Source organism: Phodopus roborovskii, unplaced genomic scaffold (assembly GCF_943737965.1).
Source record: "Phodopus roborovskii unplaced genomic scaffold, PHOROB, whole genome shotgun sequence".
In the NCBI taxonomy this organism is placed as follows: domain Eukaryota; kingdom Metazoa; phylum Chordata; class Mammalia; order Rodentia; family Cricetidae; genus Phodopus; species Phodopus roborovskii.
In genome coordinates this window covers 36,712,177-36,734,814 of record NW_026126511.1, presented here as the reverse complement: position 1 = coordinate 36,734,814, position 22,638 = coordinate 36,712,177, and the positions used below count along the sequence as shown (strand labels likewise).

At 41.2% G+C, this 22,638-nt stretch overlaps 1 protein-coding gene across 3 annotated transcripts in view; it reads left to right on the top strand.

Moving 5' to 3' along the window:
• Enox1 (ecto-NOX disulfide-thiol exchanger 1) overlaps positions 1–22,638 on the top strand; it is a 261,615-nt gene that overhangs the window by 231,050 nt on the left and 7,927 nt on the right. For all 3 annotated transcript variants that reach the window (XM_051195352.1, XM_051195351.1, XM_051195350.1), the window contains exons 13-14: positions 12,238–12,340; positions 18,803–18,888. In XM_051195352.1, coding sequence (XP_051051309.1) covers positions 12,238–12,340; positions 18,803–18,888 — 189 coding nt within the window. The remainder of the gene's footprint in view (positions 1–12,237; positions 12,341–18,802; positions 18,889–22,638) is intronic.

Sequence of the window (22,638 nt, the reverse complement as noted above, 5' to 3'; positions counted from 1 at the left end):
TGCAGGGTCAAAGGCAACCATAACTTCCTACCATATAGGTCCTCTTGATTGGTCCATTCTTCTTACACAAGCAGCCATGGAAGCTGTCATCTAGAGGGTTATGGGAGAAGTCACATGGTAATGGTCTCTATTTTGAAGGTGTGAGCATGTGGAATATTTTTGAGTATATTATTTAATGAAATATTTAACTACTGGAGGTGCTTTCATAGAGTTCTTTAAAAATAAAATTTGCATGATAACTTTTATTTTTCATTTCCTTTTAAATTATAAGGATAACAGTATAGCAAAATGCCACAGGAATTTTGAGAATATCCACTATTCAAACACAACAGTTAACATTTTTGGATACCTATTTTTATAAGATTGCAGGAAAGGTCTAACAGCAGGCTTTTGCATGGATTCAGATTATATGTATATTCTATATTCTGTCAATTCCATAAATAATGAAAGTGAATAAAGATGTATTATAATGCACTCAGAGATGTACAGTTTTCAAATTTGGTTTTCACAGAAACCCTGGGGGATAAGCAGAGGGTATTGTCCTTGTTTTGCATAAGAGAAAGTTAAGGTTTAAAGAAATGCTCTACCTGAAGCTACCCAAAGTGTAGATTATGGTGATAGAATTAGAACACAGCTTACACTCAACCATGTGGGCCCACTTGCTTAAATATGGAAGCTGCACTAAAAGTTTTGTTGAAGAAACAAATAGAGATGGAAATCAATTCTCCTCAAATGGTTAAGTGGTCAATTGCTGCATCAGTGGCATGGAAATGGTTTCCAAATAATGAAAGCTTGCAAGAAACAAGTTCCTTTGGGACATATAGGACTTTTCTATGTATAAAAGTGTTTAAGTTAGAAGTAGCAAGATACAGAGAGAAGAGAACATTCTAAGAAGCATAGGAAATAGAAAACCACCAAGCTGTTACGAACCCCAAAACTTCATTTCTGCTAGCTAGCTTTCACAATGCAGGAATGTTCTCTCAATGCTACTGAGTGATCACAGTTTTACCAAGCTGGGAACTGCAATAATGACCAGCCTGAGAAAATATGCCCCACTGGTGTAATAGCAGCACAAATGTTATGGGATTAACCCAGCACTTTCTGATTGGCTCCACAAGATGAAACCCATGCCTGGCACTGCTAACTGGGCCAAGAACCTGATGGGGGATGTCCTTATGTATATATGTTCCTCTTATTGGTTGATGAATAAAGCACTGATTGGCCAGTAACCAGAGAGAAGCCACTAGAGAGACACTGTGTAGCCACCGAAGGAGTAACAGGTCCTGGCATTCTCCAGTAAGCCAAGATTACATGGGGACACATAGTTTAATAGAAATGGGTTAATAATTAGGAGGTAGCTAGCCAGTGAGAAGCCTGATCCACCAGCCAGACTGTTTATAATTAAGCCTCTTGTGATTATTTGGAACTAAACTGCAGCAGGTCGGAGCAGGACAAGAAACACCACCCACAAGGTCATACATAGACCTTAGGAAGAACCTAGTACTACCATTCTCCTAACAGATCATAATAGTAAACTTCCCACTAAGTTCCTAACTAGATACTTATAGATTAGTTCACCTCAGAACCTTCATCACAAAAGTTTCTTTTTGCAGTAGTGATTAATTCAAAAACCTATGCCTGGTCCACACATAAATAAAAAGACTTGAGTGCACAATTCTAAGTGGGACCCCTGTATGGCACTCCCTCACCCCAAGGTTCAGGGATCATCACAGGACAAGTGATAGAAAGAGTATAAGAGCCAGAGAGTAGATGTCTGTATAAAAACAGTATTACCCGACATGACAGCATAGTTGTGCACATGAATTCACAGTGGCCAGGACCATATGCACAAGACTTGCACAAGATCAAGCCAGCCAAAATCACAGCATGGATGAGAGAAGGGCTCAGGATGTTCTACCGCTGGCTGAGAAACTACTGGCAATTGGTAGCTGCTGTGGGGGAAGAGAGTCAGTTTTCTTCAATAATTATAATTTTTTTAGAAGAACCTTGAGTTTAGGTCTTTTTTTTAAAGTACATAATGAGATTCCATGAAGCATAAAGATAGGAGTTATACACAGCACCCACATATTACACAAGTAGCTTCCTGTTAATGAGACTTGGAGATGTTCAGTGATTTTTCTAAGTGTCAATAAGCTATCAGTGAAAGAGCCAATGTGTAAGCCTGAGTATGTAGTATCTCTTCCACCTCCTTGTGACCACCTCTCATTTTAAATTTGAACCACGCAGTGGTCGGTTCAAGAGAACAAGCCCCACGCTTAGTTGATAATGAGGAGCAAAGGCTTAAAGAGTTAGACTTGTCCTTAACTGAGCACATGAAGATGCTGTGGGAGAACTTGGATGAAAGGAATGGAGAAGGAAAAGTACAGCTGAACTTTAGCAAAGACCAATATTTGGATATCAAAGAAGGAAAATGGGGGCGATAGACTAGCAGAGTAAAAGAAAAAAACCAGTGATGATAAAGTATTAAAAAAAAAAAAAAAAAAAAAAAAAAAAAAAGGACAAAAGGACAAAGGCTGGGACCTTATATCCTTAAATGTAATAAAAGTAAAGCAGGTGGCTTACCATCACTAATGTCTAATATACCAGGGTAAGGAGGAGGAGACAGGACAGTAGCTATCAGGAAGGTCTTTGGATAGGGGTACCAGTAATCAAGTTATGACATTGGTAGTGAGATGATCTATGCAGTTGGTGGACACCACATACACAGGAGGTTGTGCTGGAGAAAGAAAGTGGAAATGCACAGAGGCCACTGGACTAATTAAATGAAGACCCATGGGAAGGAGTTTACGTTCTGGAGACTCCACCTGGAGGACTATTATGCATGGAAGGGGATGAAAATAGAGGAAGGAACAGGCACGATTCTAGCTCTGCAAACTATTTTATCCATTCCTCTGTTGATGGACATCTAAACTGGCTCTATAACTTGGCTCCTGTGCATAGTGATTCTCCATAAACATAAAGAGCAGGTCTCTGCAGTGTGATGACCTAGATTCCTCTGGGTACATTTCCAGGAGTTACAGTACAGCTAGGTCATATGAGCTGTTCTGTTTTGAGTTGTTGTTTTGAGGAACCTCCATACTGATCTTTGTTTATAAACATTAGTTTATATTCCTACCAGCAGTCTAAGAAGCTTTTCTTACCTAGTTGGTGGGTATTTGTTTGTTTATTTTTCAGTGTTAGCTATTATAACTTGGGTGAAATGAAATCTTTGTGTAACTTTAATTTGCATTTCTTTGGTGAAAAAGGATATTGAGCATTTTAATGTGTCTTATTTCTAGTGTCTTTTCATTTGTTCACTGTGTTATTTGGTCCCTTTCCCCACTTTGAGGCTTAACTCTGAGATTTTTTTTAATATATTCTCGATGATATTCAGCAAATCTCATTCTGTAATCTGTATCTTCACTGTGTTAATCTTCCCTTTGCTATGCAAACACTTCCCATTATTATGCATGCCTAGCTGTTAAGTCTTGTAATTTTATCCTTAGTTGTTGGAATCCTTTCCAGAAGGTCCTTGACTGTTCCTGTGTCTGAGGAGCTTTGTCTATGTTTCCCTTTGTCAGTTTCAGATTATCAAGGCTTATAATAAGGTCTTTAATCCATTCCAAATTGATTTTTGTGTAGGGTGAAAGATATGAATCTAGTTTCATTATTACTATGTAAATATCCAGTATTCCCAGAACTATCTGGAGAAGAGGCTGTCTTTTCTCTAATGTAAGTTTTTGACATTTTTGTCAAGAATTAGCTAGAAATATCTATGGGAGTTTAGTTCTGGGTCATCAATTCTATTTTATTGATCTCTCTGTCTTAGTGCCAGTATCACACTACAGTTCTGCAGTAGAATTTAAAACCAAGTGTGTAGCCTCTACCATCGTTCTCTCTGTTCAGAATTGCTTTGGCTTTTAGGGGTACATTGTGCTTTCGTATGAAATTTAGGATTGCCTTCTGTTTCTGTGAATGATGTCCTTGGAATTTTAATGGTGAATGAATTGAATCTGTCAGTCACCTTCAGCAGCACACTCACTTTTACAGTGTGAGCAGAGGAGATAGATCTTGCCACCTTCTAGTGTCATCTACAGGGTTCTTCAGGGTTTTAAATTGTCATTGAATAAGCCTCCTTGGGTTTACTCGTATGTGGTTTTTGAAACAATTATGAATGGGATTGTTTTCCTCAGCATGTTTATCATAAGTATATAGAAAGCTACTAATTTTTAATGTTGATATGTGCCGTGCAGCTTTGTTCACTGTTTATCGGACCTAAGAGTTTTCCAGTGGATTATCATAGGTCTTTTTGTATCAGATTATATCATCCGCATAAGGCTAATTTGACTTCTTCCTTTCTTGTTTCCTTTTAATTTATTTCACTTACTCTGACTCAGGCTTCAATACGAAAATCTGCCTAATTCTCCAGTATCATCTACCAAAATGACTGTCTCATACACCTTTGTAATAATTACTTGTTATATCCTGAGTTTAGTGTCACTTTGCCTAGTGTCCTAAAAGCTTGGAATTGACATAGAGAATAGGCCTTTTATCTCTATATATAGCATAGGTAAGTTTTTGAAGTGGCTGAAAGTGGAAAACTCATTTCAATTGAGTAAAAGTAGAGAGAACACCCTTGTCTTGCTCTAGAGAACAAATCCTCGATTTCGCCATTAGTATATTACATAGGATACAGTTGAGTTGTACACAGCCTTTCTTATGTTCCTTTCTTTGGGGCTTTTGACACTTTGTCCATGAACAATCCCCACCCCCATTAATCTCCTGTACTCTTCTGCCACCATCCATGCTTAACAGCTTCCACCGCCACTCTGAAAGGTTCAGGATCTAGGATATCATTCTAGAATGCCCAGTAGGCACATCATTCATGCCACTTTTTTGAGTAAAGGATATCTATATAGTGGGGTAAGCATATAAGGGACCTTCATTATTTATGCTTCTAGTATTAATCTCTCTTATTTGATAAGCCCTTTTCCATTGACTATAAAGCTGTGCTTATAATAAGGACAGTGCAGGTTTTAAGAAAAGGTAGCCATGCATGATTTGTGATTCAATATTCTTGGGGAAAAAAAAATGAGTTCCCCACATTAGCTAAGCTGGAATACTCTAAGTAAACAGTGTAGACTTTTTTGTTTTGTTTTTGTTTTTTTGTTTGTTTTGTTTTCTAACATCCCTGTTAGAGCTTTTGGTAGAAACTCTTTAATTCATCCAATGATATCTTTGTAGCATAATTCAAATCTATGTCCCACCTTAAGAGGATTTTCATAATTAGAGACTTAAATTTCATGTCATCTGATTCCCTTGAGAATGGTCACCTTTAATGTTCAACATCATGGTTTGTCTCCATGAAGAATTGTTCCCATAGTGTCTACTTGAGATTTATCACGTGATGTCTGTCATTCTGGCTTTACAGAGTGTTTACCTCACACGGATGCTCACACTTCCCACAGTGAGCTGAAGGGACACTCTCCACATGTTGAGTTGTGCTCCAGGAAAACAGCACTGAGCTGGGGGAATCAGCCTATGGCCAAGTATGAACAGGACTGGCCAACTCTGTCTCAGAGTTAAGGTGGGGGGGGATTACGGCAAACACACCTGAGAAATGCTTCATAGAAGTGTGAGGGCCTTGCTTCTTAGATAAAAAGCTTGCATATTCCATTAGAATACACCTCTCCATTTTCCTGTTCACCAGGCAGGTACCTAACTCATTCCCAACGCTTATCTCCTTAATTCTACCTCGCAAATATTTCTTCTGTTGCACTCTGCACATTATTAACTTAGATTTGACCCTCATTATAAAGAGGTAAAAATGACTAGACTATTATTGCAGGCCCCCACTTTTTGTCCCTGTGTTCCTTTCATTTGCCTCCAGCCCAGTGTCCTAGAGTCCAGTCATCCAAGTAAAACCCTTCACTGTTTAAAGATAAAATTTGAACTCTTCAAGGTCTGCTTGCTTCTCCAGTTTCATCTACAAACATGTCTGTTTCATAGACCTTTAGTAACAATGACTGTTGCACTCCACATGTCATTTCTGTCACTTCATGCTTGGTTTCTCCAAAAGCTTAGAACCCTTGGCACAGATGAGGCATTTTATGTAGGTATGTGTCATAGGTGACATTTTTGAAGTGGTTGAAAGTAAAAAACTAAACTGCAACAAAGTTTTAGTTTGGGGAATTACACACTTCCTTATTGTTTCATGTTTAACTCACTTTAATCTTGATGGTGGAAGTTCATGGGTTTTGCTTTGTTTCATTTTTAGAAACATGAGAACTTAGAGTACCCCAAACTTGCATACTACCCGTAATTGTGTTTACCTTTTTCAATTTAGCAATACTGTTATAAACACAGATTAATCAGATTACCCTTATTTTTCTCAGGAGCCAATAATTCATTAGCACAAAGCAAACCATTTCTAATGGTGGGAAAAGGTAAAAACATAGCACATAATATAGCTATCTACTATCACTATACTGTCTTCTAACATATTAAACATATTAACACTAACTTTAAGGATAGCATTAGCAAAATATGCAGCATACATGCTAGTCTATCTGTATAACTGTGTGACCTTAAATTATAACTGTGGCAGGCTTAAGTGTAGAGGCTTAGATAGTGGTATCTCAAGTGGTCACAAGTTTGTCTAATTCACTAATGATATTATTGACTCAAGTCTGTAGTTGTTAGGCTGAGACACACATTTGATCGTATTCACTTTTGGAGATTCTGGAGATAATGCATCATAGGCTACAAGCATCCTCCACCACGTAGTTGTTGGGTCCTGTCTCACATTCCAACAGAGGTTGGAAGACTCAGAAAAACAGAAGCATCCCAAAGTTGAAGAATCTGCCAAACCCCAGCTCTCTGGCAGGCCCAGGTCCTCTGGATGGGTATGGATGCTACATGGGGAGGTGGGTCCTCCCCTTAACCATCATCAGTGAACACAGACCACAATATCCAATAGTAAGGTGTGTTTCCATGGAAAGGCGATCCTAGCTTTCGTCTTCACTGGATCACATCTATGGCATTATCAAAACAAGTTGCAGCTCTATCTGGGTTGTAGCCAATATCAATATTATCTGTAGCATTTGTTGGGACCCTGTTCAAAGTCTCCACTTCATGACTTCAGCACCGGAGATGGGGAAGGTACTGGACAATACCCATGGGTGGTGTAGTCTGCTGTGCATTCGCCATCCCCTGCCAGCTCCTGACATGCCAGCTGCCCTCCATCAGCCAGTTCCCTTACTCAAACTGGATCCTCAGCTGTGTGCTGGTCCCAGGACACCACTCAGTCTTAGCAATTAATGTGGGCCTGTCATCTGCTAAACTCTTGTGTGTAATTTCACTTGTCCTCAATTATTTCCAGGCTGTGAACATATCACCCTCTCTCAAAGATATTCTTCCTTCTTAGCTCTGAGGTTCATGACTAGTACTTTTGGATGATACAACCATCATCCTGGTTAATGATCTTCTACCTTTTTCTTCCTCACCTTCTCCTGGGAGACTTTCCTAGTGATTCAGCCTGCATTCTGCTTAGCAATCTTTACCTTCCCAGGCCTGCAAGCCCAGAACATGTCCCTTGTTTGTCCTTGCTGTATGCCATGCACAATAGATTCCTTGACTCTATTAAGGCAGAAAGACAAAATATGCATAGTCCTTCTCTGCTCTAGTTGGGAAAGCATGATCTGAAAATTCCATGTGTTATTTCACTTCATGAGGAATTCCTGTTGGTATCCCCATTACTCTGTAAAATATTCCATTCCCACGTGAACTTTAAGGTTTTCTATGTTTTGAAGTTCACTATTTAAATGGTTTCTGGACAGCTGAGTTGACTCTGTAGTTCAGAGCTCTTGCTGCTCTGTCCTAGGATCTGATCTTTCAACTGCTCGTAACTCCAGCTCCAGAAGGTCTGACAATCTCTTCGGGCTTTTGTGAGCACCCACATATTAATGCATAAGTGTGGACATACATGTATACATATTTTCAAAATCTGTCTCTAGACGGTGGGGGGGGCAGAGTGCATGCACTCACACTGTGGTTAAACATATAGCCTCACATGTTAGAGATGTACTCTTGTTTTGATCTGCAAACCCGGTGCTACTGGGCACATTTCTGCTGTAAGTGATAGGTCTCACTTGGTGCCTTCTAGTATCACTGTAATTTCTTTAATTCTGTACCGTCACCACTTACTCAACCTTGACCACTCTGCCTTTATCACGTAGCTTAATCTTAAACTGAGCCCTCCAAAATGTTCACCAACTATCACCAACCACAGTTTTGCAGTGGAAACTTTGTTCTGGCAATTTCTAATTATTCATGATTTTCAAACTAGTAGGTCACGTGTTAAATTAAGCTCTATTTTTATTGGCACATGCTGAGGTTGTCATATGTGAGTGCCATTAGATGAGATTTGTGTTCTTTGAATTCTCAACATGCTCTCAACAATTTGTGATTTCGTACCATCTAATGTAAGGAGTGTCCTTCACTCTTGTTCATTATGCTGACCTTCCTTTAAGATTCATCTTTTCTTTATTGATTAATAATGTTTATACATCTTTATGGGGTACAATATGGTGATTTGAAAAAAGAATATAATACATAATAATCAAGTCAGAATAATAAGCTCTCTCATCTCCTCTCGTATTATCTGTAAGTGTTATACATTTTGTATCCTTTATTCATTTTTTTGAGAATTTCACACATGACTAGGATATTTTATATTATTTCCATTTTTCCATCTCCTCCCATGCCCCCCATCCCTCTCAAATTCTTGACCTCATCTTCTTCAGTTATAATCATTACATATTTACATAAAATGGATACAGTCTGGAGTCCCTGTAGTATTGGCAGGCGTGTGTGGTTTGGAGCTTCCATTTGGGAGTGGGTAACCCATCAGTGAGTTCATCCCTAAAGAAGACTGTTCCTTCCTCTCACAGCAGCTGTCAATCATCTGCCGCAGCACTTTATCTAGGAGAGGGTCCTTGTGAGAACACCCTCATTAACATGGGCATGTGATATTGTCATTGTGTGGGGCTTGTTTAGTCTATCATATTGTTGCAATTGCGACAAGAGTAACTTCCATGCCAAATGCACAAGACCTGTCTCATAGCAGATCCCTGGTCCTCTGACTCTTACACTCCTTCTGCTCCCTCTTCCATGATGTTCCCTGAGCCTTAGGGATAAGGGTTGTGTTGTAGATGTATTGATTAGGGTTGGACACCCCACAATAACTTGCCACCTATATTTTAATTGGTTTTAGGTTTCATAAGCATCTCCATCCTGCTACAAAAGAAACTTGTTTGATGAGGGATGAGAAATACACTCATCTGTCAACTATCTGGTTTAGGATAATGGTGGTAGTGGATTCTGTAGGTTCTCCTCTAGGATGTGTGGCTTTAGCAGCTAAGGGTTGTTAACTGGATTTGTAGGACCCGGCATAAATTCCTTAAGTTCAATGAGATGCCTGTTGGTTACTCCCATGACAAAGGTGCCACTATCACACCTCTTGGAACATCTTGCTATACTGGTCATTATTGTAGCTCCTAGACTGGATAGCTGGGTAAAATTAATGATAATTTTTCTTCCTTGGCAAGTTACATAGCACTTTCAGATATGATAAAAGCTAGTCCTCAAGGATGAAGGATAGTTCTAGCTCAATTTCTCCCAAGCCCTGTGTCCAAAGAATGTGATGTCTTCAGAAATACGGTCTTAGCTTCAAGTTCCGAGAGATGGCCAAGGGCAATAGCCTATATCAATTTAGAAGGCTTTATTGACTCATCTGAACAACAAATTGAGGGGTGGGAATTGTTAGGGAGGAGCATTGTTATGGGCGAGCATTATCACCCCCAAATGGTGTGACTCATTCAGTGTATTATACATGTAGTTTTTAAGTAAACATAAAAATATCTGCCTAGGGCTTTTCAAACATTCTCAGTGTCATGTACCCCGTTTCATCCTCCCTCCTCCTTCCCAGTTAAATCCTTTGCTTTTTCCTGTTTCCTGCTCCCTAATGCTCCTGTCCTACTGTATCCCTCTCTCGAGGCCCTTCTCCTCCCTTGGAGTGGAAAGCTCCACTCCATCACCAACTCCCTGCCAATTCACCACAGGCCCAAAGCAACAAGGTCAGGTGACCATTGGCTGAAACAACACCCTGAGCCAAAGTACATCTTTCCTGCTTTTAAGTTTATTTAAGTTTATTTTCTTAGGTGTCTGCACAGCAACATTATTTTTTTCTTTTATTGTAATTTAAGAAGATTTGTGGATTGTGGCCATAACACATCATCTAACTCAGGGCATTTTCAGCATGGTGACAATGGATTGTGGCCATAACACATCATCTAATTCAGGGAATTTTCAGCATGGTGACAATGCGTAGTCTGCTATTGTTGAATGGAATGGTCTTACATATTTTAGGCCCATTTGCTCAGTAATATGGCTCAAGTGAGGAATCTCTTTGTTTCTTGTCTGGATGATTGAGAAAAGTTTGTGTTAAATACTCCCATTTACTATTATACAAGTAACACCAAGGATGTAAGAAAAATAGTCCCTGGGCCACTTAGGATGAATGTAGGAGATGCCTGGGCCTAAGGAAACAACTCAGGTTTTAGTTACTGGATGGAAAAGGACCTTCCCTTTTCCCTACTGGGTAATCACTGTGATGCTGGGGTACATGGATGGTCTTCTGTAGGTCAGTTACAAAAGACAAGTGCAGATGATTCCAGGGCTTTGGCATCAGTATCTTTGATCCACAGAGCATGACCTATGGGAAATACCTTTCTTATATCCATCCTCTAGGATTATACAGATGGCATCTTTGGTCACAGTGCTGTTAACACACATTCTTGACAGCATATAATGTGGAGGACACCATCCGTAGGGCCTTTGGTTTCCATTAGAATGTTGGTATCTGTGGTTCTACAGCTATAAGAAATGGATGAAGAGACAACTGTGGTTCATGCAGGGACTGTCCACACTAGTAATTGCAATCCCAAGGAGGAGACCTCACTAGTTCTGTGGGACTTTGTCCTATGGCTCTGGCAGGCTACTAGTCCTGAAGCTGTGGGATTCTCCAGGGGCTGCCAGTTACCCTCAAGGCTTTTAAGATAAGATGGCATCTAGCAGTAACTTCATTGCTTGGCATCTGGACATTGGGAGAGTCTGTGTTCCTTCTTTGGGGCAGCCAGATAGCCCATAAGCTGGTTTTAATCCTTTCTTAGGACCAAGGAATTCTGAAGTTGCCCCACTTTTATATTGGGCGTTGTTGGCACTTTGTCACTTACCATTTCCTTCCGATGCTACATGTTATTTGGAGGTCTATTAAGCTTTCTTGCTGATTTCCAGGATTCTCCTTCAACCACGCACATCAAGATACAGTGTTCTTTGTTGGCCCAGTAATTAACCTGTGGCAAAGAATACCAGGTGCATGTATGTAACTATGTTGGCTCTTCCTCAAGGAGAGGGAGCTGTCTTTCAGTTAGCAACTTCCTTTCAACAAGACTCAACTTCCTAGTGATTGTATGTATGTGCAGGCTACTAAATTTCTATTACATCACTTCTATTTCAAGTCATAAATCAATACTGGGGGGATATGAGTTAAATATCTTCTCTATCCTTAACTTTTAGAAGACCATAAAAATAATCCCAGACAGCTCACTTGCAACATTTCATGTGGATACAGCTCTAATTCAATTCCCCATTGTTTAGTTAAAAAGAAAATTTCTCCCCAGGCTTTGGCTTACCTGCCTTCCCTCTTGTGCCTAAGAACCCATTCCAACCCAAAAGCCCCACCTGCAGCTGTACCTCCATTTCTCAAGCCCATCCGGTTGTCTGTGTTCATTCAAGTTCATCATTCTTGTGCAAGCTTTGACACCCCCCCCCCAATTTCATGTGGAGAATAAGATATATCAACTATATTAATGTGGCTATGGTCAAATACAACCTTAGTGAATAGAGGTGTGTGTGTGTTTTTTTCAGGTGCCAAAAATCTAAGACAGCTTATGCCAAATCTGCTACTCTTAGAGACTGTCTTGGTTGTGTGGGAGCTGAATGGTTAGGAGCCTATTAGTGAACAAATAAGTAAAAGATTTTTATCTGTACTTCTAAGAGGAAGCAGTGGCCTGTTTTATAGAGTTCAAGAAATGGGTGGGGTTTTAATTATTAAAATGCACAGGATGTACGTAAGCACCTACATGGCTTTTTTTTTTTGTTGTTTCTACTTTATAGGAAATCAATGTGCTGACAGTTGCATTGGTTAACCAAGACCGAGAGAACAGTAGTGAAAAGAGAATCCAAGGCTTAAAATCTGAGAAGGAGGCCCTGCTCATAGGTAAGAAGTCTCTTCTCATTATCTATTTACAGAAATCATCCCCAGATAACCAACATGGTGGAAGTGAATTACTAATCTAAACAGCAGAGCCTCCCGATCAGAGGACTGACTTAATTTAATCAAGATTACACACTGTACATCTCAGATACAGACTGGCAGAGGTTCCTCTCATCGGGAACTGGGAACATTAGGTGGCTGTTGGACAGAAAACAGGATTCAAGAAAATAGGATAATTTGCATTTTCTATATCATAAATCTGAATTTCAAAATATAAAAAGAGGTCTGGTTGGTTCTTGTCCAGAAATTCATAAGCCAAGCCAGACTTTTAGGCAGTTCTGAACTTGGAGATGAGCCTCAAAGTCCCACAGTCAGCCCAGAGGCCAGCCCGTAATGCTGGTTATTAATCGCTGTATCCAGAGTAATGACGTTAGGATAATCAGGAAAGTCTAAACCAGGCTCCCACGTCCATGTGGATCCATTTAGCCAAAATGAACAAGAGAAGCTGGCAGCTAACAGAAAGGGAGAAAGGTATTATTCTCCTGCAATATCCACTTGCTTCAAAAGATTCTGCCAGGTTGCCTTCATATTTGTCTGGACTGAGACAGGAATCTTTTTTTTTTTTTAATCCTTAATCCAGTTGATCAACACAGAGGGTTTACTCTTCCAGGAAAATGTTCTTGGGGGGTAGTGTGTTAGTAATGTGCTTGAGGACCCCACCTTGCAATCTCATCCCAACCCAAGAAGAAAGGGCTGTTCTTCCTTTGCCTGTGACACACAGCCTTTGTCCAGGCTGCACCTTGGCAGAGAGCACAGTGTGGAGTTTCAGGTTCACTCTGGTCCCTCAGCAGTGGTTGGTTAATGGGGATCGGGGCTATGGTACACACAAGGCCAACTGTTCTCCCCCAGGTCATTATCTGGCAGGAGCCATAGCCTGTAAATATTGCATCAGCTCTCACCTTAAAGTGACAGGTTCACTGGGGCCTGCAGAAGCTGGCACAGGAGAAATGAAATTCAGAAGATAGTCCAAACTTCATCCATCACATATAGATTTTTCAACTGCAAGGTTATTGAATATGACATCAACTTAGAGATACTCTGAGGAAAACCAATTATTTTTTTCTCTCTGATGATATACAGCTGTAAAAATGTGCGGTGCACACATCTCTAAAGACATGCTGATGTGTTGTCAGTTCCAGAGACCCAAAGCGAGCCCATATGTAGTTGCTGACTGGCTTTTTCCCCCCTCAGAAAATATTTCCAACTCTGGCAACTGTTTGTTTGTTTTGTTTTCCTGTATGAGTAAGATGTGATTATTGCCCCCACAATGCTCTGGGTCTAGAACACAACTCATAACTATGTGAAGGAAACTTTCTAGAGGTGTGAATAATGCTGACCACTTAAGTAGGTTTTCAAGTTTCAAACAAGCCCCCCTTTAATTTCCTTTTTACTGGTGATTGCCTCCTATTTTGTTTTATATTCCCCTTAGAGAATATATTTCACTTCTGATATCTTCCAAACAGTTCTGTGTATAAAATGTACATATAATATAAAATACTTGTGTAGATTGTAAATGTTTATATATGCACACATATTAGTCATTTTCCATAAAGATTTAAATATGTTAATTACTATAATTATGTGTATGTATGTATGAATGCATGGAGGCCAGAGGAGTCAGATGCCCCTGAAGCTAGAGTTAGAGGCAGCTCCGTGATATGGGTGCTGGAAATCAAACTTAGGTCCTCTATAATACACAATCTTAACTGCTGAGCCTCCTCTCCAGCCCCTAATTATTAGACATTAGCAGCAGTAGACAGGGAGGTTTTATTTGTGACCTTCTATCTCTGCTAATGTCTTTAGTATCAGAAAAAAGAAATTAGCAATTTGAGTGCAACAGAAGAGAAATATGACAGTGTTGGTATCTTCTGTAAATGCATGTACAGCAGACTGGATGTTCTCATGGTTTGTCTTTGGAAGCAGCCGACCTGTAAACAGAGGACCACAGTAAAAGAGAACAAAGAATACACTCATCCCAAATCAGTATATATATGAGAACCTTTCTGCCATAAAGGATGCTGGAGACTAGTGTTTGATCAAAACAAACTAGGGACTAATTTCTCCTTTCAATTCTCTGTTAGTAGTTTACCTTCCTCTAGTGATAACATGACAAAAGAGATGACTTCCTCCCCAAGCCCACCCTATAGATAGCTATACTTATATTCTTATAAAATTTAAAATTAAAAGACTTTCTGATTCCCCAAAAGGAGCTACGATAGAGAAGCATCTCCCAGATGGGCGGTGGAGCCTGTGGAAGGCTGCCATTGCCTCTGTTACCAGTCATGTCAAGTGACTTAAGAAAAAAAGGACTTGTTTTGGCTCAGCATGACAGTCCATCATGTAGGAGACACAGCAGCAAGAGTGTGAGGCAGCTGGTCACATGGTACCCACAGACAAGAACCAGGGAGAGAGGGAGAGATGAATGCTCGTGCTCAGCGCACTTTCTCCCTTTTTACTCTTAAATAATATTTTCATTAGTTCTTAGAGAATTGCATACAATGTCTCTTGAGCACATCCACCACCCACTCTGACCCCCACTCCTTCCAGATCCTCCTTATTTGTTTGAGGAGTCTATCTTGCAGCAGCCATCTTGGTCCTCTGGCTTTTGCAATCTTTCTACTCCATGATGTTCCCAGAGCCTAATGTGTGAATTGGGGTTAGTTATCCCATAGTCAGTTGAACTCCTCATTTTAACCATGTATACTTTCTCTAATTATTTTAGTTGGCTGCAAAAAAGAGAAAGAAAAAAAAAAGACTCTTGGATAAGGGGTAAGAGCTACACTTAGCAGTAGAAGGATGTAAGTATTTACAACCCAGTTAGAAATTACACTGCTTTAGGAAAGAAGCAAGTACGTTCTCCTCTAGGTTCTCCATCCTCACCAGCCTCAGGTGTTTGTCTAAACTGATAGAGCCAGGCATCCCTATCAGTGGGTGTTAAATTCTAGTAAGTGGCTATTGGTTACCCCTAGGAGGCAAGGCCACTGTTGTATCTCTCAGAATCTCTTGCCATGCTGACCAGTGTTGTGGGATGTTGGCATCACGGCTGGATAGGACTATTGGATACATTTCTCCTTGGAAACTTGCACAGCTTCTTCTGATACTATGAGAGTTACTCCTCTGGGAGGAGGCTGCCAGGCCAGATCTAGACTGATTCCTCCAAATCCTCTGAATGCAGTGTGTTGTGTCTTCAGGAACAGGGTCTTACCTTCTGTTTCTGGAAGGCACCAAGGGCAACAGGAATTGCTTTGGGAGTCTTCCATACCTGGCTTTGGTCTTTTGTTCGGTTTAGTCTATGGGGAGGGGATCAATCAAATATGCGTGTGTTTGTATACATACATGTGGAATTTTAAGCAGCCATAACATAATCCCCTATGGATTTTTCAACACCTAAATGTGAGCTGCAGCCCTCTCCAGCTACCCCTATTGTTGCCAGAGTAAGTCAAGGTCCTTGCACTGCCCAAGGACTGTGCATGGACCCCCTGAGTCTTAGCATGGTAGGCTCCTTCACATCTCCCAACTAGAAGACATCACTGTCTCAGAGAAGCCTGCCTTTGACTGTCAGTGTAAAACAGCTCTCACTAACTCCAGTGTCCTGTCGCTGGTTCTCTCTTTGTTATGTTTATCATCATCTGAAAATACTGCCTTCTGTCTTAATATTTATGTGTACCATCTATATTGGTCATCTAGACTGGAAATCCGTAGAAATGGCCTCTTTTCTGTCTTGCACGCTGTGTTGTGCCCTGCGCCTTGGTGTCATAATTGCTTAAAGTGAAACACCAGTGCGGGGCAGCTGGTACTACTGTCAACTCAAACACTTAGCCATAGTGAGGCTTAAAACAAGGCTAGAATAGATGGTCCTGAAGGACCAGGCTTATGTGGCCTGCTAGAGTGGGCCTTCCGAATGGGATCTGCTGCTCCTTATACAGAGCTGGTTTGCATTTTCTCAAGTAGCTTTTAGGGCTCTGAGACATGTAAAAAGCCCCAGTAGGACAACATCTGCTCCTTTTATCCCACTTAGATTGTCGGCTTACAAATGAGATTTTACATTACCGGGGACACATTCTTAAGTAGGGGGCCCTGCTGCTGCTCACAGAAGTAAGTAAGCAGGGCAACAGAGCCCACCCAATCAGCTAAGCCTCCATCTCAGGTCCCAGGGTTCCTTTTACCAAGCATGGAGGCTGCTCCCAGAGCACCAGAAATGAGTGTCCATTTGGGGACACGTTGCCACTTAAAACCCCTTCCTTAATGATGCACACAAGTTCCCTCTCCAAGGATCCACACCCTGACTGTGGAACCAAGAGAGAGAGTGAGCTGGGGTCCAGGACCCCAGACCTAGCCTCCCACAGGTCACACCCGCACCTCTACCCACGCCCCCAATGGGTGTGGCCAGTGCAACAGGTGCAAGCAGGGGTGGGTATCTCACTACACGTCCTTGGATTTTTTTTTTATTTTGCTTTAGTCTTAGAAGTTTCTCATATATATATATGAGACCCACTAGATCAGGAGAAACCTACCAGCGGCCACCAAAGCATCAAGAACTACTGATCTTCTCCTCCTAAGCCGCTACCTGCTACTCATAGGTCCCCAGTAAAGGGCGGGGCCTGTCAATTATGGACCCATCTCTGCCAGGGTGTGTGCTACTCATAGGTCCCCAGTAAAGGGTGGGGCCTGTCAATTATGGACCCATCTCTGCCAGGGTGTGGGCTAGCACCTAAATATTCAACCCTTAGTCCTGGACTGCTCTCAGTCTTGCTCAGAGAAGCTTCTTGGCACATTGAGCAGTAGTCACTGGGAAAGAAGCATAACTGGTCAGAGCTCTGAGAAGGAGAGATGGGGTTCTAGGCCCATGTGGGACATCTACATGAAGGCTCAGGAATACAGCACAAGGGGGCATGCTGGCACATGTGGAAAGACCATATAAACCAGAGGAGAGGGGTGAGTACTGTGAACTGCATCTTCTAGACATGTCACAGCAGCTGTGGTTACCTACACACCCTCTGCATAGCTGTCCCTTTACCATTCCAGGGAGCAGCCCAGTTCCTTTCAAAAAGGCTTAATTTACAAAACTGCCCCCAACTGCTCTGATTTTTAAAATGAGAAAACTGAGTATACAGAACATAGAAACTGCATTTTCTCAAGTAGTCACTTAAAGATGTTAAAATCACCATCACCTATAGATGGTCCCAATTATGTCATAATATTATTGATCAAGAAAGACCTACACAGACTCAGAACAAAAGGCAAGCTCTCTGTGTGTCAGAACAGGGAGTCTGAGAATACTGATGTTTCAGATTGACAGAGCTGTAATGTTCCTGCCATCCTCACGCAAACCTCATGCGAACAAACCTCAAGACAGCCATCAAGAGTACTTGTCTAGACTCTTCAATTCTCTGTCCTCAGCTGAAGAAAAAGCTGGGAGCTTGTCTTTGAAGCATCCCGAATATCACAGAGTACAAACACCATCCCTAATCGGTTCAAGGCCCCTGCAAATGTAGAATGACCTCCTGCTTGGCCCGAATGCATTTTAGGCAGGTGACCTTTGACTCACTAGTGCTGCTTCCTCCGTACACAGTGTAGGAGATGTAATACACCTCAAACTTGATTAAAGACTTTTAAAGTGTCCATCTCAGCTCGACCTTTTCACAAAGAGCAGAACATGATGGGCGGAACTGACTCCCTTGCTATTTTGCTTTTGGACCTGGGAGCAGGGAGGGTGGGGAGGTTACTCTTTTCAGTTTGGTCCTGACACTCATATCCAGCAATCCTGGAGCAATCGTGATGGCTGGTCCCGTGATGGAAAGGCTTCTGCCAGAGTGCCCAGCCCCTAGACCTTTGCAAATGACCCTGTACATTCCAGCACAGAAAGGCGAACTCTCCTCGCTTCCCCCAGCAGCCACAGCCTGTGGAAGCCGCCTGTCGCAAGGTGCATGGGGAGCATGTTGGGATGTGGATTTATGCACTTTTCATAACCAGCCACTGTAATTATCAAGGACATTTGAGGCAGTGTGATCTCTGGCACGGCCGTCTGAGAGCCATTTTCGGACTACAAAGTCCATTGAGAGAAAAGAGATCATTTAATCTTCCCAAAACTACAATTTCAGATTGGGAAATCAAGCATGAACTTGGTAGTCGAGCTGCCTCCAGGAGTCTTTGCTTAGAAACATCTATTCATCTGTGTGTCATCCCAGAGTCTAGCCATGCTGACCACGGACATCCTCATTCCCCTTGCCATGTCGCCAATACTGTCTGTGGGATGTGCTGTTCCTGGATGCTGGCTGAGAGGTGTTGGAAATGGCCAGACTGTGACTCGGCTTCATGAAAGTTTATTAGGTTAGGTGGCATTGGTTAACGGAGGCTTCCCACTGTCCTCCAAATAACTTTAGATGTTTGTCTTTCTTAATTCAGGGATCATATCAACGTTTCTTCACGTCCACCCCTTCGGAGCCAATATAGAGTACCTGTGGTCATACATGCAACAGCTGGACTCTAAGGTAATTGTTTCTTTGACTGAACTTTGATTGTTGGAATATAGCATGTTGCTTGCTTGCTGCGGGTGGACGCTGTGTGAGCTGCATTAGTATAGAACCACATAGCAACACCCTCTCAGGAGCCAGGGTTTTTAGCAGACAGACAAAAGCATGTAGATGACAACTTTCTGTAAACAAAAATCAGCTATTTAAAGTGACAATGACTTGTCACTGTCAAGAAATGCCAAAGTGCTTTGAAAAGCTTGTGAGAGATTTGAAGTTACAGATTGGCTGGAAAGTTTCTGAGACAAGAAAGAAGGCAGTGTTTGGGCGGCTAATGAGGCAGGCCGGTTCCTTAGGCCATGGTCACACAAGAGTCCATATTATCGACTTTATATGGAGAGACCAGCACTGTCAATAGCTTAAAGATCTGATGTGATACCAAAAAAAAAAAAAAAAAAAAAAAAAAAAAAAAAAAAAGAATGCTCAGTCATTCTCAGCTGGGCCCCTGAGGATCACAGTCATTGCCATTTTTCTCAAGTGCAGCATTCTTGTCTGAAAATTAGCAATGTTTTTGACAAATGTAAAGAGATGGGAGGAAAAAAGGGCGCAGTCTCTGTGTTGAGGTGGACAATTGAGAGGGAGGGGCTGCTGTGGTAAAGCCACACCCTTTAACCAGGGCTGGCAGTGAGAGCCACAAGAAGGCTGCCCACAGTAGCTAATGAGATAGTAACTTCTGTAAAGACAGCGGAGATAAATGGAAGCCCCACCATCAGGCAGAGTACCTGGGCCTTGTTTGACCAGCTGCTGAGCCTGCCGCTCTGTCCCTGCGGTGATGTCTAGGGCATCCTCTGTATTCAGTGGTTGGCAAGGATCGCAGGGTTACATTAGCACACCGCTGCCTCACTCGATGCTGATGACTTGAGCTTTCTTTCAGTAGCCCCGAGTCGGCCTGTTTGGGAGCAGTCATCCAGAACTGCAAGTGGATTTTAGTCAGTTTTGGTGCCTTTTTATGGAGGGTGAAAGGAGTTAGATTTTAGACTTTTAAGTTCTTTTTCTATTCGTACACACTAATTGCACATATTAGGGGTATTTTTCTGCCACCCCCGTCACTAGTCCACTTACAGCGGGTGTTTGTTTGCAGCTGAGATGCAGCACCTGCCTCTCTGTGCTGGCTTATTTCACTTAACATGTTGTCAAGATTTCACTCTTTTACAGATGAATAATCATATGTCGAATACCTAGTAATCTGTCGATTGACATCCAGGCTGGTTATATAATGTGGCTATTATAAATATTATAACAGGTATCTGTATAACCTAATGGAGATTTCTTTGGGCAAATACCCAGAGTTGCATAGCTTGATCATGATAGTTCTACTTTTAATACTTTTCAAAATTTATCTCTATGGTTTTGTGGCCTGCATGTATGTATACCATTGGTGTGCATACATGCAGAGGCCAGAAGAGGGTGGATCCCCTGTGGAACAGGGTTTACAGATGGTTGTTAGCTATCATGTAGGTGCTGGTACTCAAACCACAGACCTCTGGAAGAGCCGTTAGTGCTCTTAGCCACTGAATCATCTCCCTATCCCCTACATTTTTTTTTTTTGGTGGAAACCGCATGACAATTTCCATAGTGGGATGGACCAAGTTACAGTTCCAGCAGTAGCATAAAAGGGTTCCTTTTCCCTACTTCGTAAGAAGTGTTTGTTGTTTGTTTTCCCAATAGTCATCCTAAGCAAGGTGATACAGAATCTCCCTGTAGCTCTGATGTAAATTTCTGTGTGGCCAAGGGTGTTAAACATTTTTCGCATACTGGCCATATTAGTTCAGTTCATATGCTCATTTACTGATTTATTTATCCTTATTATTACTGAATATATACATAAATATAAATGCAGTAATCTGAGTTTATTTTTAAGAATGACCACTGGTCTTGGATAACCACCTAGGGTCTCATCCTTGGAAAGACTAATTATTCCTTTATCAGTAGTCATTAATTGCCTGTAGTAGTTCTTCTAGGGGTAGGGCCTTGTTAAATTTCTTCCATCTACCTTGGCATGGCATGTCAACGGGCACTGTTCATTGTTCAGTTCTTGTTTAGGCTACTGTTACTGTTGAGGTTACATGAATGGAGATTCCCAATTATATATAGAAGACACAATCTAACAGCAGTCATCCTCTGGCTCAAAAAACATTCCCATCCCTCTTCTGCGATGTTGCCTTAGGTGTAGGGGGTTGTATTGTAGATGTTCCCATTGAGGCTGGGCACAGGTAGTTCTTTGTTGCATTTTGACCATTTGACCATTAGGGGGTTTCTGTAATGGTCCCTGCTGCAAAAAGCAGCTCCTTTATGAGAAACAAGAGCTACATTGATTGTGGATATAAGGAGGAGAGCATTTAGAACACACTTAAACCATGTGATTTCTAGGAAAGTTGCAGTAAGTAGTATGTTGTCCTCCAGGTTCCAGAGGCTCAGTAATTGATAGTTGGCTAGGTTTATAGTAGTAGGTATGAATTTCCTCCTATCGAGCAAACTTTAATCCAATTAGAGGGTTGTTGGTTCTTGCCAAGATAAAAGTGCCACATTGTACCCTTGGAGATATCTTATTATAGCTCCTAGATTTTGTGTAAGTAGGCTCTGAGCAGCTGCATAGCCCCTTTAGATGCTATAGAGAATTATTCCTCAGGGAGGAGACTTCCAGATCATTTCTGGCTTGCTTCCTACAAGTCCTCAACTCAAAGTCAGCAATAAGGACTTACCTTCAAGTTCTGGGAAGCAACCAAGCACAATAGCCTGTAATTGATCTGTTTAACTCCTCTGACCAACAACTCAAGAGGTTTATCCTGTATGAAATTAGTTTTTGTTAGAAAATTTATGGCTCTTGGGGGAGCATTAACACCCCAAGTGACATACATACATGACTTTATATATATCCATGTGTGCTTTTTGTATATTGTATGCAAATTGCATAAATTACAATTCACTATGAAGTTTTCAAACATCTTTAGTGTTATTTATCCCTTTTGCCTCTCTTCTATATTGCCCTTCCGCATCAGCCCCTGTATTCAACTATCCCTCTGTGTGTGTGAGACACTATTCATGGGGACACATGATGTCATCAAAGTCTAAGTTAATGTATCGATAAGTTTTATTGCTGTTATTTGTCAGAACAGAGATGACATAATGACAGCTGTATCACCAAAAGCCCACTGCAGCATGGGTGACCCTTCACAAAAGCTGGAAGTCTGGAGCACACTGCAAAGCTTTCAGGATGTAATGTCCTTTTCTGGTAGACCAATTAGTTGGTTTCAGCCACTTCTACACATTTCAGTGGGCTTAGCTTTCTTCCAGGCAGCTCAGCTGATCTGAAAATGCTTTTTGGCAGTCCTTAACTGCTTATATCTACTTGGGAAGGGAGGAAACTGGTAAATCTGGTCAGTTTCAGGACTTCCTGAAGCAATTTTTAATGTTTACTTCATGAACTTATATTGTTTCTGAGCTTAGATTTTTGTATGATGTTAGCTATGAGTATTCAGAAAATTTATTATGAAGGGATATGTTTTAACATATGTGTTTTCTACTTACTAGGATTATTTTTATCTTTTGTTATATTATTTTGATAAATTGCCTTTATTGATTTACATATCCAGAATCACTCATAACTTCAATCATGGTGATCTCTTTAGTATGTTGATAGATTCAATTTGCTAGTATTTTGTTGAGAATTTTTGCATCAGTATTCATCAGGGATATTTTCCTTTTCATTGT